The sequence below is a fragment of the Diprion similis genome, chromosome 10, assembly GCF_021155765.1.
Source record: "Diprion similis isolate iyDipSimi1 chromosome 10, iyDipSimi1.1, whole genome shotgun sequence".
NCBI lineage: Eukaryota > Metazoa > Arthropoda > Insecta > Hymenoptera > Diprionidae > Diprion > Diprion similis.
The window spans coordinates 9,846,343-9,864,479 of NC_060114.1; the positions used below are offsets into that span (position 1 = coordinate 9,846,343).

At 40.3% G+C, this 18,137-nt stretch overlaps 1 protein-coding gene across 9 annotated transcripts in view; it reads left to right on the forward strand.

The window, feature by feature from the left end:
* The window catches only part of LOC124410745 (protein shank), a 60,878-nt gene extending 55,719 nt beyond the window's left edge, over positions 1 to 5,159 (forward strand). For 7 of the 9 annotated variants that reach the window (XM_046889328.1, XM_046889337.1, XM_046889332.1 and 4 more), the window contains 4 exons: positions 7 to 200; positions 1,182 to 1,346; positions 2,740 to 3,043; positions 3,185 to 5,159. In XM_046889328.1, the coding sequence (XP_046745284.1) occupies positions 7 to 200; positions 1,182 to 1,346; positions 2,740 to 3,043; positions 3,185 to 4,233 (1,712 nt within the window). In that variant the 3' untranslated portion in view covers positions 4,234 to 5,159. The remainder of the gene's footprint in view (positions 1 to 6; positions 201 to 1,181; positions 1,347 to 2,739; positions 3,044 to 3,184) is intronic. The other 2 variants (XM_046889334.1, XM_046889336.1) reach the window with 2 other exon arrangements.
* Positions 5,160 to 18,137: the final 12,978 nt, after the last annotated feature.

The following is an 18,137-nucleotide window of genomic DNA, read 5'->3' on the forward strand; positions in this document are numbered from 1 at the left end:
TTATAGAGGGCGATGGAGAAAAGGATGATGGGGACGAAATAGCGTCGACAGGTGCCAAGTCGAGTAGTGCGGAGTCGATACATTTGCCCCAACAATCGTTGACAGGATCAAACACCGGGCAGAGTACACCAGTTCAACCGAGAACGGCTAGCATTCGTTCAAGGCCAACGTCTAGTCGTATCACTGCTGCCGAACTTGAGGTAATAGATTAAATCATAGAGCGAAACCTCAGATGTTGCATTCAACTTACTAAAGAATGTGAGATGAAGAAAAAATGTTCCCACTGCGAATGTACTTCAATATATCGGGCGTGCTGATCGTAGATAGCTGAACACATACTTGTATCGCAAAAGCATGTCTGCTTGTATATTATTTTGTTTAATTCTACTTTATGTCTAAAAAACCGTTGTTCAATCCATAAATGTGCAAGTAGAATGGAAGCTCATTGTCAGTCAATGAAGAAATAATCCAAGAAACACTTATTTAAATTAACTGGATAATATTTAAAACTAGTACGACGCACTGGATCCTACTAAAAAAGTTGATGTGATAAATGTTCTGAAAAATCATATAATGAATTTATTTGTTATATGGTTCTTGAGAGTCTAGGAAGAAAAAAAGGCTATTTGGGTCAGGATCGAATCTGCATCTGTCGAAGTTTGCATGAGTCATTCTGCCATCTGAGCCACAGCACTTTTTACCATTAAGGTTCCGATTTATAATAATAAATCTCAACCTCTCTGAGAGGACTTGACATAAATTCAAATAATATTAAAAGAGAACGCAGTTGAGATTTATTATTGTAAAACTGAATCGTATTATACAAGTGCAGTGGCTCAAGTGGCAGACTGACTGTCTCGAACTTCGATGGATGTTGGTTCTATCCCGACACGAATCTTCAATTTTCTTCGCAATCTGATAGAATCAAAAATTGTATAATAAATCAGATATTAAATGATATGCTTTAAATCAAACTGATAACTCATATAACACATAATAAAATAAATAAATTACCTGATCAAGGTGAAACTGACTTCTTTCATAACTGCGTACGATTTCTCACATGATTTATTTTATGATTTCTCAGAGCATTTATTACACGAACTTTTCCCGTTACAGGAGAGTGATTGTTTGCAAGCTTTGCACACAGGAATGTATCTAGATTTAAACTTTGCTTGTAGGAGTTGTTCCAGCGACAACAGGGCAGCGCTACCGGTCAGTATGGCTCCTCAATGATGAGCTCCCACTTTCAAACTGGAAGCCAAGCGACTAAATCTCACCCTTCATCACCGGCAAAAACTGGTCGTGTGTATGCCAGTGTGGCGGACATGAAAAGGAAGGGAAAGGTACAGTAACAGTTGCCTGGATGTCTTGTAGTCTTTTTCATGTTTTTTTCATCCTTTTCGCCTTTCGTTGAAACATATTCAACATGTCTACAGAATTCTCATTAGGGTTTTCACCTAATTTATCCAGCATTAGAGTTGCATTACGTATATATGCGGTAACTGGTATTTTTTTATGCCTAAATACACTGCTCCTCTAATATCAACACCTACCACAGCTTGTACGGGTATATAGCACATGAAAACTAACTTTAAGGGATTATGTAGATGTTCATTGGGGGAGTAACAGGTAAAATAAGATCTTTGCAACCAAGGTCAATGCTAATTCAATGTGGCTATTTATCAGCTGTTGGACTTAACGTTTATTGGACTCCTGTTGTATTATCTGATTTTTCTTTGAGACTTTACAATTCCGTGTTTATCTAACATGTAGCGTATATTCTGATCGTTAACTATTGATGCTATTACTGATCATTCGATTGCCAGTGCTTTGCGCTTCATGTAAATTATAGTACATAGTCCAAAATAAACAATGCCAAACTTATTTATATACAGCTAATGCATGTATGTGGATAAAGAATGCAATATGCATGTTTGTTATAGTTTTCGCGCAAACCACGAGCGTACAACAGACCGCAATCCTGGCACGGGCGAGATGACGAGGACTTCTTGTATTACTGATTGAAAAGCAATTTATTTATAACTCATCTGATACTTGCATGATTCCAGGTGAATTGCCTTTACTAACCGAATTACCCGGCTCGATATGCGTTTCTTATCATTCATACTGGTTTGTAAGGATATACTCGATATCTTTACCGTGTTATTCGTTGTATTGATACTAATTAAATTATTGGTATAAAAATGTATGATTACGATTAATTAAGGGAGTATGATTTTTTCTTCATTTCACATGCCCAATATCTGTTATTCACGGAGAGTTGAACTTTTTCCGGAATAGATGTCTCACGAGTTACATATTTCAGTTGGATGCATAGAGCCTCAGCAAAAGCCTGAACCGTCTGCAATTGATGTTTTTAACAACCACAAATTAGTAAACAGCTGGGCAGTTAGTGTTACATTATTTGCTCGCTTCATATGAATATGAATAAATTGATTGTTACCACATAATTTTACAGATATGATTTTTTCTATCCTGTGTAGAAACATAAGTCTAGCTGTTGGAACACATGACGGTGCAATTGCTAATATGCCATAATAAGTAACAAAAAATAAAATTATCGTTTTCGGATGTCATTAAATCAAGATTCTTTTTGCACGGATTTTTCTCTCTAACCACCATTATGTCCTGCGATTGAATAACAAGTGAAATAATTACTTTATTTGAGGAACCATACACATTTTGTATAAATAACTAGACTTACTTTACTTACAGTCAAACTCGAAGGTACGGTTCTTTGGAGGATTAGGAGGTGGTTCCGATCTTCACAGGGATTTCCACAGCACTCCAGACTTGAACATACAAGCACATTCTTACATTATCGTCCCAAAAGGTCATCGTAGTCAAGAGGATGTCAATGTGCTCGCCAGTAGAAATGCTCTACCTCCACCAAATCATCCTCCCCCGCCCCCGCCTGTTGGCCAGGTTGTCAAAGTGAACGTTGGCACTAGTGCGTCTGATGTGGTAACACCGACTGCATCTGTTTACGACAACATTGCGCATATCCAACAAGTCAAAGGTTTGATATTAATTACGTAGGTAACTTGAGCGACTGCTGAAGTAGATGAATCTTTGCTCTTCCTGTTTATATTCTATCTACCTAAATGGCAATGTCCTACCAAATTTCATTCGTACCAATACTAACTCTGCCCGTTTTCAGAATTGGCTGCGGCAACACCAGAATCTGTATACGGCATCATGTCCAGCTTTCGTCCAACCAACAGTGCCAAGTTGTACGCGTCGCCTGAAGACACAAAGACAGTAGGTTATCGCTCTCGCAGTTTGCCGGCGCACTCGGCAAGGCCACACGTCAGGAAGTCTCACAGTTTAAGAACTCCGAACAATTCAACGTTCAAACCACCTGGCCAGAGTAACAACCAGTTGACTAAGAATCAGTACGCCCAGCCTTTGAAAACGAATAGAAGTAACAACACTACCGGTCCTAGAGACAGGAAGAAGAAAAGTGGCATGACAACAAGTTCGTCCGCAACGAATTTAGCAGCACCACCTATACCCGAGCCAGATTACAGCCTCTCAGAATCGGAAAATGATGAAACCGACGGTGAATCAGACATTGCCAAGGCGTTGGAAAAAGCGGCAGTCAGGGAAAAAATGGAATCAGCTAAAGAAACGTCGGGGAACTCGAACGACTCGGGCAGCTCTTCCGGAAGCAGTTCGATTCCACATTCATTCAGCGTTGATGAAATTCAAAAGGTCAGGACGCAGCTTAAGTCATCTAAGAGCTATCCTAATGACTTTTTGTTGCAACAGACCCAACAGCTGATGGAAGACGGTGACAACAGCTCTAGCGGTGTGAGCTCCGATCAAGATGTGCCGGTCGGACCGCCGACAGGGTTTGACGACTCCCGGAACGAGAACAATACCCACCCCATGCCAGCGGATAAAGAAAGTAACCCAAAGAGAATGAGCTACAGCAGCGGGATGTTGACCAGGCATGCTGTCAGCCTGGCTCAACTACCCCCGCCAATAGAAGCCGAAGCCGATGAACAGAACAACGATCTATTTGTTCCACCTCCACCGGAATTTAATGCAGGGCCATCGACAGGCAGTAGCGACGAACCGGTGTTTGCACCACCGCCTCAGTTTTGCGACAACAGGCAGCAAAACCGCGTCAAAATAGTCGGAGCTATCCCTAAGGTTGGAAATAATCAAGTAAAACCACCTAGTGGAAGATTGCACAGTCAGTGAACGGCTTGTAGGTGCAACGACTGCAGAACTGCTGTGCGCGTGTGAATAGCTGTATACGTACGTACATACATAAATACATGAATGCGCAGAACTTGATGTACATACACATATGTGATGCCTGTATACATTGGGATAAATTGTTATATTGATATTGTCCTTGTACGGCACACATATATAGATTGTAGTTGTTTTCTTTACTACGGACACCGTTCAAGAGCCTAATAAAAACTGCACAATCGCAAAGTTATGAAAAAATATTTGTGGTTTTTAATAATGTAAGCAAATGCATAATTATTACCATCAACGAAGTATGAGCTCCTCTCGAATTCTCGCTGATACATTCTTGTACTGCAATACTAGACTTGTTAAATAGTAGTCTTTATTCCTTCCATGCGTAAATCTGTTCCTAAGAATTATTTCATGGTGAAGTAATCTATCATAGTCTGCAAAAACTGTTAGAAATTCTGGGAAACAATTTATCGTCGTCTGAAAATTGATACTTGATCGTCTCTCAAGTCCTCATATCTTCTGTTGAATTTTCGAGACAAAATATCTGTACTCATACTTGACTACTATCATTGTCATAGAGCTACATGGTTTCACATTTATAGACTAATACTGCCCACATGAGCAGTTCAACAATTGATGGTTCTTGGGTACAGTATCGTGTTTCATTGTATATTTTATTATACATACATTGATAATGACGAATATTGGAATGCACGCACTTGTATGTTTGTCACTAGTAATAACTATAAATAAGTATTGCTTTAAACGTGAGTTACTTCTACAAACGACGTCCATGATGCTTCATCTCTCTATTGTAAATTATTATTTTTCCATGTGCGTATCAATCCAACTTTATAGTAATTCATTGTACATGTTTAAATAGAGTCAAGTCAGGGTCGATTGATATTGAAGCGGAATTAAGTAAGAAAAAAAAAAACAAGGAGAAAACAATGTATAGATATGTGTGTAAGTACTCATCATACGTAGATACATGGTTGTGAGAAAGAATGATGGTGATAAATACCATGTATGTACCTTATAATCAAGTCTACATAAATATTATACTATAATAATTGAGTAAAGAAAAGTTTATTGAACTGTACTCTGTAATACTTTGCATACGGTTTTTGTTACCGTCGTTAACAGTTATTTACACAGCTATTTACAGCAATTGTATCCCGACGATCGAAAATTTATTTGTTAGAATTCTTTTTTAGTGTATATTTATGTGTAATGTATTATACATGCCTACACCATAGCAACTTTACAAAGAGGCAAATTAGGTTTGCAAAATACGCATACGGAAGTTCGATCCAAAGGAAATAGTTTGATACACGTGATTTCTCTGACGACACCCACATATTGAAAAATATAACTATGTTTGACAATTAATTTATTGACCTTACCTAAACTGCAAGTTTTTACGAATCCCGATAATGTAAACGATTGTTTGTAATAATCGAAAAAATTGGAATATATTTGATCCAATTGGGTCAATGTCAAAAGCAAAATTAATTAATAGAATAGGGGAAGGGTCAAGGGTGCGTAGATTTGGCACAGAATTTCAGGTGTTCGTTATGTACCTATATATAAGTGTAGCTGGCGTTCCCTTTGGAATGCCGAATCATCCGCTGTTCACCATTCGAAGAATAGTTATAGTAATGACATGCCATATTAGTGAAAAGAGTATTATAAAAAATATATATAATATAGTATATAATTTAATATAACATAGTATGATATGATATACCATATATATCGGGTACAGCCACTGCAATTATGATTCCAGCATTGATACTTCCTTAATAACATTAGTATTCATTGAAGCTGGAGTAAAAATGAAGTAGTGTACTATATTACCTATAAAGTGACTGATCGCAACTACGATATATAGATAAATGCCATTTTGGATGAAACTGCAATTATACCTAGTATGAATAACATTTGTATTATGTAATACGGACGTGATTTTCGCTACAATTTTTTCACTCCAATGAAACCTACACAGTCTCAAAGTCATATACCTTCTGTAGAAGAAAAATAGGTATCCAAGAGATAATTATAGATATAAGTATCCAAAATGCAAATATAGGTATGTATAAAACATAATGCGTCTATGCATCTATCAAAGAGCTCTCAGCACCCATAATAATAGTTCATTCAAGTATCTCTGCGGTTCAACCTCCTGTCTCGCACGATCTATTTGTCCATCGACCCACGCAGTTTCAATTTATGACTTGATTTTGGCAAGATACAAGTGTTATTGACAAAAGCAAGCCGTGTAAGTGGTGTATGGTCGAAAAACTTTTACTGCAATCACATAAATAATATACTATGCATATATACATACATACATACATACATACACACACATATATATGTATGCATATAATCGCCAAGCTTACATATACATGCGTACTGTAAACATACGTAAACATCGTATCTGGTCTCTCAATTGGGATGAAGTTCGTGGCATAAATATGTGTTGAGTCAGCGTCGATGTACGTTTATAATATAGCGTGGCTAGAGGAATGGGAGAGAACTTCAGAGTTTTTAAAAATTTGCTATAATCGATTTTTCTGCAACTTCCTGTGTAGATCTTGCACTATTTATATGTATATTAAAGACTCAGAACTGATAAAAGAGATCGAACTAAAGTTCTACTGACTTTATATGAGATGAATTTGATCGCATTGCACAAAGGGTCAAGTTTGGATTAGCCATGGATAAGTAAATGCTCATAACTTGGATTTCGCTACGAACCGATGATTAGGAAGATGAGAGTTCCTTTTATCTTCTTAGCGGAGTTTCAGGCAACAATTATTGTTAAACACATATGTACACAGTAAAATATATGACGTTAATCTGTGTACGTGATCATCGTATACCATACAGAGCAATGGTTGTAGTAAAATAGCAACTAAAAAGCGTATCGAATGATATTTCAAACGACTGAATATCGGAACATTTATTTTATTTAAATTTCACCCTTCCATTATGCCTATAATACTATATGTATACACTTTAGCAAATTGCCATCTAGTACCACGTAATACATACACGCATATGTCCACTTTTTGATTATTATTGAAACTGTTGCTGCTGTTGTTGTTGTTATTCTTATTATTCTGATTTTTACTACCATCATCATCGTCATCATCGCCATTATTATTGATACTTTTATTAATATTATTACTGTCACTGTTGCCGCCGGCATCGTTGTCACTATTATCGTCATCATTCGCGTCATTATTGTTACAATAATTATGATTCTCATTGTAATTATTATAATTAATATTGTATTTTGTATGATAGTATTAGACTGTAAGATGCAGAGGTATGTGCAATTTTTTGAGAGTGAATAATAACAGATGTTCAATTCCAGACGTTTATGATCACTTTAATATACTTCATTTGCAGAATTTGGAGTCGTAAACGAGAATGCGTAACCCCTATGGATTTTTATTGCCATATTTCAATGGATTTTGACGAACGTGAACGAATTCGTTGAGACGTGAAATAGTTGTAATTTTGCGAAAGTGAACGATAGCGCATCGTGTTAAGTCGTTGCGGGCCTCGTATTAAAAGTTCCCATTAGGGAACGAAATTCTTGAAAGAATACTGAGCCGATTATATTAGATGATTCTCAACGGTTTGTCATGATTTACCAGTTTTTAATTCTACGATGTGTTGATGGATTTTCGAAATTCATTGAAATCGAATTGGTCTCAATAGGATCGTTTAAATCAATTCTGAAACCAAAAGTTCTTGCCCCAAAAACGTAGATTGACCTGTTCGTAATTTTTCAGTACATATTTCGAAGCATCAAAGCAATAACTAAAATTACTTTAAAACGACGCTGTATCAACGTGAGTTTGCGAGAGGAAGCGATCGGGCGGCGTCAAAATACGGTGCGATAAACGCGTGAAGAGCTACAGTTGAAAAACTGAAGATTTTCATCGTCATTTCTGTGCTGTTGATCCTACGCCCTTTTTGCTGTGTTTTCTGGGTTTCTCAGAGGCCAATTAGTTGGAATAGGGTCATTCAAATCAATTCTGAGACAATGTATTTGACACTCGAGAAGAGACAAGGCTAAATCCTTTGGATTTTGAGTGTGAATTTCGACGACTTTAAAAAGTACCGCAATCAGTTCGTTGACGCACTGTTCCGATGTAATTTTGCGAAAGAATTCGATTGAGCGCGGTCCAAAAACGCTGCAAGCAACAGATCAAAAGTAACAGCCGAAAAACTGCGAAGAATCATCGTCATTTCTCCGCTGATGGTCCTACGCTCTTTTTCATGAGTTTTTTGAGTTCCTGGGGGTCGAATTACTCTAGAGATGGTCATACAAATCGATTCCAGGACGAGAAATTTTCGGCTCCAAAAATGACCAAAAAAGTAAGGCTAACCCCTTTAGATTTTTGGCGAGAATTTTGACAATTCTGAAAAGTCCTGCAATGAATTCTCTAAGGCCCTTTTCCGACGTGATTTCGCGTGGGGAATCGATTAAGCGCAGTCCCAATACGCTGCGAGCAACGCATCAAAAGTTACAGCCGAAAAACTGCGGAAAACCATCGTCATTTCTCCGCTAATGGTCCTACGCGCTTTTTTATGAGTTTTTTGAGTTCCTGGGGGTCGAATTACTCTAGAGATGGTCATACAAATCGATTTCAGGACGTGAAATTTTCGGCTCCAAAAATGACCAAAAAAGTAAGGCTAACCCCTTTGGATTTTTGGCGAAAATTTTGACAATTCTGAAAAGTCCTGCAATGAATTCTACAAGGCCTTATTCCGACGTGATTTTGCGTGGGGAATCGATTAAGCGCAGTCCCAATACGCTGCGAGCAACGCATCAAAAGTTACAGCCGAGAAACTGCGGAAAATCATCGTCATTTCTCCGCTGATGGTCCTACGCTCTTTTTCATGAGTTTTTTGAGTTCCGGGGGGTCGAATTACTCTAGAGATGGTCATACAAATCGATTCCAGGACGAGAAATTTTCGGCTCCAAAAATGACCAAAAAAGTAATACTAACCCCTTTGGATTTTTGGCGAGAATTTTGACAATTCTGAAAAGTCCTGCGATGAATTCTTCAAGGCCCTACTCCGACGTGATTTTGCGTGGGGAATCGATTGAGCGCAGTCCCAATACGCTGCGAGCAACGCATCAAAAGTAACAGCCGAAAAACTGCGAAAAATCATCGTCATTTCTCCGCTGATGGTCCTACGCTCTTTTTCATGAGTTTTTTGAGTTCCTGGGGGTCGAATTACTCTAGAGATGGTCATACAAATCGATTCCAGGACAAGAAATTTTCGGCTCCAAAAATGACCAAAAAAGTAAGGCTAACCCCTTTAGATTTTTGGCGAGAATTTTGACAATTCTGAAAAGTCCTGCAATGAATTCTCTAAGGCCCTTTTCCGACGTGATTTCGCGTGGGGAATCGATTAAGCGCAGTCCCAATACGCTGCGAGCAACGCATCAAAAGTTACAGCCGAAAAACTGCGGAAAACCATCGTCATTTCTCCGCTGATGGTCCTACGCTCTTTTTCATGAGTTTTTTGAGTTCCGGGGGGTCGAATTACTCTAGAGATGGTCATACAAATCGATTTCAGGACGAGAAATTTTCAGCTCCAAAAATGGCCAAAAAAGTAAGGCTAACCCCTTTGGATTTTTGGCGAAAATTTCGACAATTCTGAAAAGTCCTGCAATGAATTCCTCAAGGCCCTATTCCGACGTGATTTTGCGTGGGGAATCGATTGAGCGCAGTCCCAATACGCTGCAAGCATCGCATCAAAAGTTACAGCCAAAAAACTGCAAAAAATCATCGTCATTTCTCCGCTGATGGTCCTACGCTCTTTTTCATGAGTTTTTTGAGTTCCTAGGGGTCGAATTACTCTAGAGATGGTCATACAAATCGATTCCAGGACGAGAAATTTTCGGCTCCAAAAATGACCAAAAAAGTAAGGCTAACCCCTTTGGATTTTTGACGAGAATTTTGACAATTCTGAAAAGTCCTGCAATGAATTCTCTAAGGCCCTTTTCCGACGTGATTTCGCGTGGGAAATCGATTGAGCGCAGTCCCAATACGCTGCGAGCGACGCATCAAAAGTTACAGCCAAAAAACTGCGAAAAATCATCGTCATTCCTCCGCTGATGGTCCTACGCTCTTTTTCATGAGTTTTTTGAGTTCCTGGGGGTCGAATTACTCTAGAGATGGTCATACAAATCGATTCCAGGACGAGAAATTTTCGGCTCCAAAAATGACCAAAAAAGTAAGGCTAACCCCTTTGGATTTTTGGCGAAAATTTTGATAATTCTAAAAAGTCCTGCAATAAATTCTTCAAGGCCCTATTTCGACGTAATTTTGCGTGAGGAATCGATTGAGCGCAGTTCCAATACGCTGCGAGCAACGCATCAAAAGTTACAGCCAAAAAACTGCGAAAAATCATCGTCATTTCTCCGCTGATGGTCCTACGCTCTTTTTCATGAGTTTTTTGAGTTCCTGGGGGTCGAATTACTCTAGAGATGGTCATACAAATCGATTCCAGGACGAGAAATTTTCGGCTCCAAAAATGACCAAAAAAGTAAGGCTAACCCCTTTAGATTTTTGGCGAGAATTTTGACAATTCTGAAAAGTCCTGCAATGAATTCTCTAAGGCCCTTTTCCGACGTGATTTTGCGTGGGGAATCGATTAAGCGCAGTCTCAATACGCTGCGAGCAACGCATCAAAAGTTACAGCCGAGAAACTGCGGAAAATCATCGTCATTTCTCCGCTGATGGTCCTACGCTCTTTTTCATGAGTTTTTTGAGTTCCGGGGGGTCGAATTACTCTAGAGATGGTCATAAAAATCGATTCCAGGACGAGAAATTTTCGGCTCCAAAAATGACCAAAAAAGTAAGGCTAACCCCTTTGGATTTTTGGCGAAAATTTTGATAATTCTAAGAAGTCCTGCAATAAATTCTTCAAGGCCCTATTTCGACGTAATTTTGCGTGAGGAATCGATTGAGCGCAGTTCCAAGACGCTGCGAGCAACGCATCAAAAGTTACAGCCAAAAAACTGCGAAAAATCATCGTCATTTCTCCGCTGATGGTCCTACGCTCTTTTTCATGAGTTTTTTGAGTTCCGGGGGGTCGAATTACTCTAGAGATGGTCATACAAATCGATTCCAGGACGAGAAATTTTCGGCTCCAAAAATGACCAAAAAAGTAAGGCTAACCCCTTTGGATTTTTGGCGAAAATTTCGACTATTCTGAAAAGTCCTGCAATGAATTCTTCAAGGCCCTATTCCGACGTGATTTTGCGTGGGGAATCGATTAAGCGCAGTCCCAATACGCTGCGAGCAACGCATCAAAAGTTACAGCCAAAAAACTGCAAAAAATCATCGTCATTTCTCCGCTGATGGTCCTACGCTCTTTTTCATGAGTTTTTTGAGTTCCTGGGGGTCGAATTACTCTAGAGATGGTCATACAAATCGATTCCAGGACGAGAAATTTTCGGCTCCAGAAATGACCAAAAAAGTAAGGCTAACCCCTTTGGATTTTTGGCGAGAATTTTGACAATTCTGAAAAGTCCTGCAATGAATTCTCTAAGGCCCTATTCCGACGTAATTTTGCGCGGGGAATCGATTGAGCGCAGTCCCAATACGCTGCGAGCAACGCATCAAAAGTTACAGCCGAAAAACTGTGGAAAATCATCGTCATTTCTCTGCTGATGCTCCTACGCTCTTTTTCATGAGTTTTTTGAGTTCCTGGGGGTCGAATTACTCTAGAGATGGTCATACAAATCGATTCCAGGACGAGAAATTTTCGGCTCCAAAAATGACCAAAAAAGTAAGGCTAACCCCTTTGGATTTTTGACGAGAATTTTGACATTTCTGAAAAGTCCTGCAATGAATTCTCCAAGGCCCTTTTCCGACGTGATTTCGCATGGGGAATCGATTAAGCGCAGTCCCAATACGCTGCGAGCAACGCATCAAAAGTTACAGCCGAAAAACTGAGGAAAACCATCGTCATTTCTCCGCTGATGGTCCTACGCTCTTTTTCATGAGTTTTTTGAGTTTCTGGGGGTCGAATTACTCTAGAGATGGTCATACAAATCGATTTCAGGACGAGAACATTTCGGCTCCAAAAATGACCAAAAAAGTAAGGCTAACCCCTTTGGATTTTTGGCGAAAATTTCGACAATTCTGAAAAGTCCTGCAACGAATTCTTCAAGGCCCTATTCCGACGTGATTTTGCGTGGGGAATCGATTGAGCGCAGTCCCAATACGCTGCGAGCAACGCATCAAAAGTTACAGCCAAAAAACTGCAAAAAATCATCGTCATTTCTCCGCTGATGGTCCTACGCTCTTTTTTATGAGTTTTTTGAGTTCCGGGGGGTCGAATTACTCTAGAGATGGTCATACAAATCGATTCCAGGACGAGAAATTTTCGGCTCCAAAAATGACCAAAAAAGTAAGGCTAACCCCTTTGGATTTTTGGCGAGAATTTTGACAATTCTGAAAAGTCCTGCAATGAATTCTCTAAGGCCCTTTTCCGACGTGATTTCGCGTGGGGAATCGATTGAGCGCAGTCCCAATACGCTGCGAGCAACGCATCAAAAGTTACAGCCAAAAAACTGCGAAAAATCATCGTCATTCCTCCGCTGATGGTCCTACGCTCTTTTTCATGAGTTTTTTGAGTTCCTGGGGGTCGAATTACTCTAGAGATGGTCATACAAATCGATTCCAGGACGAGAAATTTTCGGCTCCAAAAATGACCAAAAAAGTAAGGCTAACCCCTTTGGATTTTTGGCGAAAATTTTGATAATTCTAAAAAGTCCTGCAATAAATTCTTCAAGGCCCTATTTCGACGTAATTTTGCGTGAGGAATCGATTGAGCGCAGTTCCAATACGCTGCGAGCAACGCATCAAAAGTTACAGCCAAAAAACTGCGAAAAATCATCGTCATTTCTCCGCTGATGGTCCTACGCTCTTTTTCATGAGTTTTTTGAGTTCCTGGGGGTCGAATTACTCTAGAGATGGTCATACAAATCGATTCCAGGACGAGAAATTTTCGGCTCCGAAAATGACCAAAAAAGTAAGGCTAACCCCTTTAGATTTTTGGCGAGAATTTTGACAATTCTGAAAAGTCCTGCAATGAATTCTCTAAGGCCCTTTTCCGACGTGATTTTGCGTGGGGAATCGATTAAGCGCAGTCCCAATACGCTGCGAGCAACGCGTCGAAAGTTACAGCCGAGAAACTGCGGAAAATCATCGTCATTTCTCCGCTGATGGTCCTACGCTCTTTTTCATGAGTTTTTTGAGTTCCGGGGGGTCGAATTACTCTAGAGATGGTCATAAAAATCGATTCCAGGACGAGAAATTTTCGGCTCCAAAAATGACCAAAAAAGTAAGGCTAACCCCTTTGGATTTTTGACGAGAAATTTGACAATTCTAAAAAGTCCTGCAATAAATTCTTCAAGGCCCTATTTCGACGTAATTTTGCGTGAGGAATCGATTGAGCGCAGTTCCAATACGCTGCGAGCAACGCATCAAAAGTTACAGCCAAAAAACTGCGAAAAATCATCGTCATTTCTCCGCTGATGGTCCTACGCTCTTTTTTATGAGTTTTTCGAGTTCCGGGGGGTCGAATTACTCTAGAGATGGTCATACAAATCGATTCCAGGACGAGAAATTTTCGGCTCCAAAAATGACCAAAAAAGTAAGGCTAATCCCTTTGGATTTTTGGCGAAAATTTTGACAATTCTGAAAAGTCCTGCAATGAATTCTTCAAGGCCCTATTCCGACGTGATTTTGCGTGGGGAATCGATTGGGCGCAGTCCCAATACGCTGCGAGCAACGCATCAAAAGTTACAGCCAAAAAACTGCGAAAAATCATCGTCATTTCTCCGCTGATGGTATGACGCTCTTTTTCATGAGTTTTTTGAGTTCCTGGGGGTCGAATTACTCTAGAGATGGTCATACAAATCAATTCCAGGACGAGAAATTTTCGGCTCCAGAAATGACCAAAAAAGTAAGGCTAACCCCTTTGGATTTTTGGCGAGAATTTTGACAATTCTGAAAAGTCCTGCAATGAATTCTCTAAGGCCCTATTCCGACGTAATTTTGCGCGGGGAATCGATTGAGCGCAGTCCCAATACGCTGCGAGCAACGCATCAAAAGTTACAGCTGAAAAACTGTGGAAAATCATCGTCATTTCTCTGCTGATGCTCCTACGCTCTTTTTCACGAGTTTTTTGAGTTCCTGGGGGTCGAATTATTCTAGAGATGGTCATACAAATCGATTCCAGGACGAGAAATTTTCGGCTCCAAAAATGACCAAAAAAGTAAGGCTAACCCCTTAGGATTTTTGGCGACAATTTTGACAATTCTGAAAAGTCCTGCAATGAATTCTTCAAGGCCCTATTCCGACGTGATTTTGCGTGGGGAATCGATTGAGCGCAGTCCCAATAGGCTGCGAGCAACGCATCAAAAGCTACAGCCAAAAAACTGCAAAAAATCATCGTCATTTCTCCGCTGATGGTCCTACGCTCTTTTTTATGAGTTTTTTGAGTTCCTGGGGGTCGAATTACTCTAGAGATGGTCATACAAATCAATTCCAGGACGAGAAATTTTTGGCTCCAAAAATGACCAAAAAAGTAAGGCTAACCCCTTTGGATTTTTGGCGAGAATTTTGACAATTCTGAAAAGTCCTGCAATGAATTCTCTAAGGCCCTTTTCCGACGTGATTTCGCGTGGGGAATCGATTAAGCGCAGTCCCAATACGCTGCGAGCAACGCATCAAAAGTTACAGCCGAGAAACTGCGGAAAATCATCGTCATTTCTCCGCTGATGGTCCTACGCTCTTTTTTATGAGTTTTTTGAGTTCCGGGGGGTCGAATTACTCTAGAGATGGTCATACAAATCGATTCCAGGACGAGAAATTTTCGGCTCCAAAAATGACCAAAAAAGTAAGGCTAACCCCTTTGGATTTTTGGCGAAAATTTCGACTATTCTGAAAAGTCCTGCAATGAATTCTTCAAGGCCCTATTCCGACGTGATTTTGCGTGGGGAATCGATTGAGCGCAGTCCCAATACGCTGCGAGCAACGCATCAAAAGTTACAGCCAAAAAACTGCAAAAAATCATCGTCATTTCTCCGCTGATGGTCCTACGCTCTTTTTTATGAGTTTTTTGAGTTCCGGGGGGTCGAATTACTCTAGGGATGGTCATACAAATCGATTCCAGGACGAGAAATTTTCGGCTCCAAAAATGACCAAAAAAGTAAGGCTAACCCCTTTGGATTTTTGACGAGAATTTTGACATTTCTGAAAAGTCCTGCAATGAATTCTCCAAGGCCCTCTTCCGACGTGATTTCGCATGGGGAATCGATTAAGCGCAGTCCCAATACGCTGCGAGCAACGCATCAGAAGTTACAGCCGAAAAACTGAGGAAAACCATCGTCATTTCTCCGCTGATGGTCCTACGCTCTTTTTCATGAGTTTTTTGAGTTTCTGGGGGTCGAATTACTCTAGAGATGGTCATACAAATCGATTTCAGGACGAGAACATTTCGGCTCCAAAAATGACCAAAAAAGTAAGGCTAACCCCTTTGGATTTTTGGCGAGAATTTTGACAATTCTGAAAAGTCCTGCAATGAATTCTCTAAGGCCCTTTTCCGACGTGATTTTGCGTGGGGAATCGATTGAGCGCAGTCCCAATAGGCTGCGAGCAACGCATCAAAAGCTACAGCCAAAAAACTGCAAAAAATCATCGTCATTTCTCCGCTGATGGTCCTACGCTCTTTTTCATGAGTTTTTTGAGTTCCTGGGGGTCGAATTACTCTAGAGATGGTCATACAAATCAATTCCAGGACGAGAAATTTTCGGCTCCAAAAATGACCAAAAAAGTAAGGCTAACCCCTTTGGATTTTTGACGAGAATTTTGACATTTCTGAAAAGTCCTGCAATGAATTCTCCAAGGCCCTTTTCCGACGTGATTTCGCATGGGGAATCGATTAAGCGCAGTCCCAATACGCTGCGAGCAACGCATCAAAAGTTACAGCCGAAAAACTGAGGAAAACCGTCGTCATTTCTCCGCTGATGGTCCTACGCTCTTTTTCATGAGTTTTTTGAGTTTCTGGGGGTCGAATTACTCTAGAGATGGTCATACAAATCGAATCCAGGTCGAAAAATTTTCGGCTCCAAAAATGACCAAAAAAGTAAGGCTAACCCCTTTGGATTTTTGGCGAAAATTTCGATAATTCTAAAAAGTTCTGCAATAAATTCTTCGAGGCCCTATTTCGACGTAATTTTGCGTGAGGAATCGATTGAGCGCAGTTCCAATACGCTGCGAGCAACGCATCAAAAGTTACAGCCAAAAAACTGCGAAAAATCATCGTCATTTCTCCGCTGATGGTCCTACGCTCTTTTCATGAGTTTTTTGAGTTCCGGGGGGTCGAATTACTCTAGAGATAGTCATACAAATCGATTCCAGGACGAGAAATTTTCGGCTCCAAAAATGACCAAAAAAGTAAGGCTAACCCCTTTGGATTTTTGGCGACAATTTTGACAATTCTGAAAAGTCCTGCAATGAATTCTTTAAGGCCCTATTCCGACGTGATTTTGCGTGGGGAATCGATTGAGCGCAGTTCCAATACGCTGCGAGCAACGCATCAAAAGTTACAGCCAAAAAACTGCAAAAAATCATCGTCATTTCTCCGCTGATGGTCCTACGCTCTTTTTTATGAGTTTTTTGAGTTCCGGGGGGTCGAATTACTCTAGAGATGGTCATACAAATCGATTCCAGGACGAGAAATTTTCGGCTCCAAAAATGACCAAAAAAGTAAGGCTAACCCCTTTGGATTTTTGGCGAAAATTTCGACTATTCTGAAAAGTCCTGCAATGAATTCTTCAAGGCCCTATTCCGACGTGATTTTGCGTGGGGAATCGATTGAGCGCAGTCCCAATACGCTGCGAGCAACGCATCAAAAGTTACAGCCAAAAAACTGCAAAAAATCATCGTCATTTCTCCGCTGATGGTCCTACGCTCTTTTTTATGAGTTTTTTGAGTTCCTGGGGGTCGAATTACTCTAGAGATGGTCATACAAATCGATTCCAGGACGAGAAATTTTCGGCTCCAAAAATGACCAAAAAAGTAAGGCTAACCCCTTTGGATTTTTGACGAGAATTTTGACATTTCTGAAAAGTCCTGCAATGAATTCTCCAAGGCCCTCTTCCGACGTGATTTCGCATGGGGAATCGATTAAGCGCAGTCCCAATACGCTGCGAGCAACGCATCAGAAGTTACAGCCGAAAAACTGAGGAAAACCATCGTCATTTCTCCGCTGATGGTCCTACGCTCTTTTTCATGAGTTTTTTGAGTTTCTGGGGGTCGAATTACTCTAGAGATGGTCATACAAATCGATTTCAGGACGAGAACATTTCGGCTCCAAAAATGACCAAAAAAGTAAGGCTAACCCCTTTGGATTTTTGGCGAAAATTTCGACAATTCTGAAAAGTCCTGCAACGAATTCTTCAAGGCCCTATTCCGACGTGATTTTGCGTGGGGAATCGATTGAGCGCAGTCCCAATACGCTGCGAGCAACGCATCAAAAGTTACAGCCAAAAAACTGCAAAAAATCATCGTCATTTCTCCGCTGATGGTCCTACGCTCTTTTTTATGAGTTTTTTGAGTTCCGGGGGGTCGAATTACTCTAGAGATGGTCATACAAATCGATTCCAGGACGAGAAATTTTCGGCTCCAAAAATGACCAAAAAAGTAAGGCTAACCCCTTTGGATTTTTGGCGAGAATTTTGACAATTCTGAAAAGTCCTGCAATGAATTCTCTAAGGCCCTTCTCCGACGTGATTTCGCGTGGGGAATCGATTGAGCGCAGTCCAAATACGCTGCGAGCAA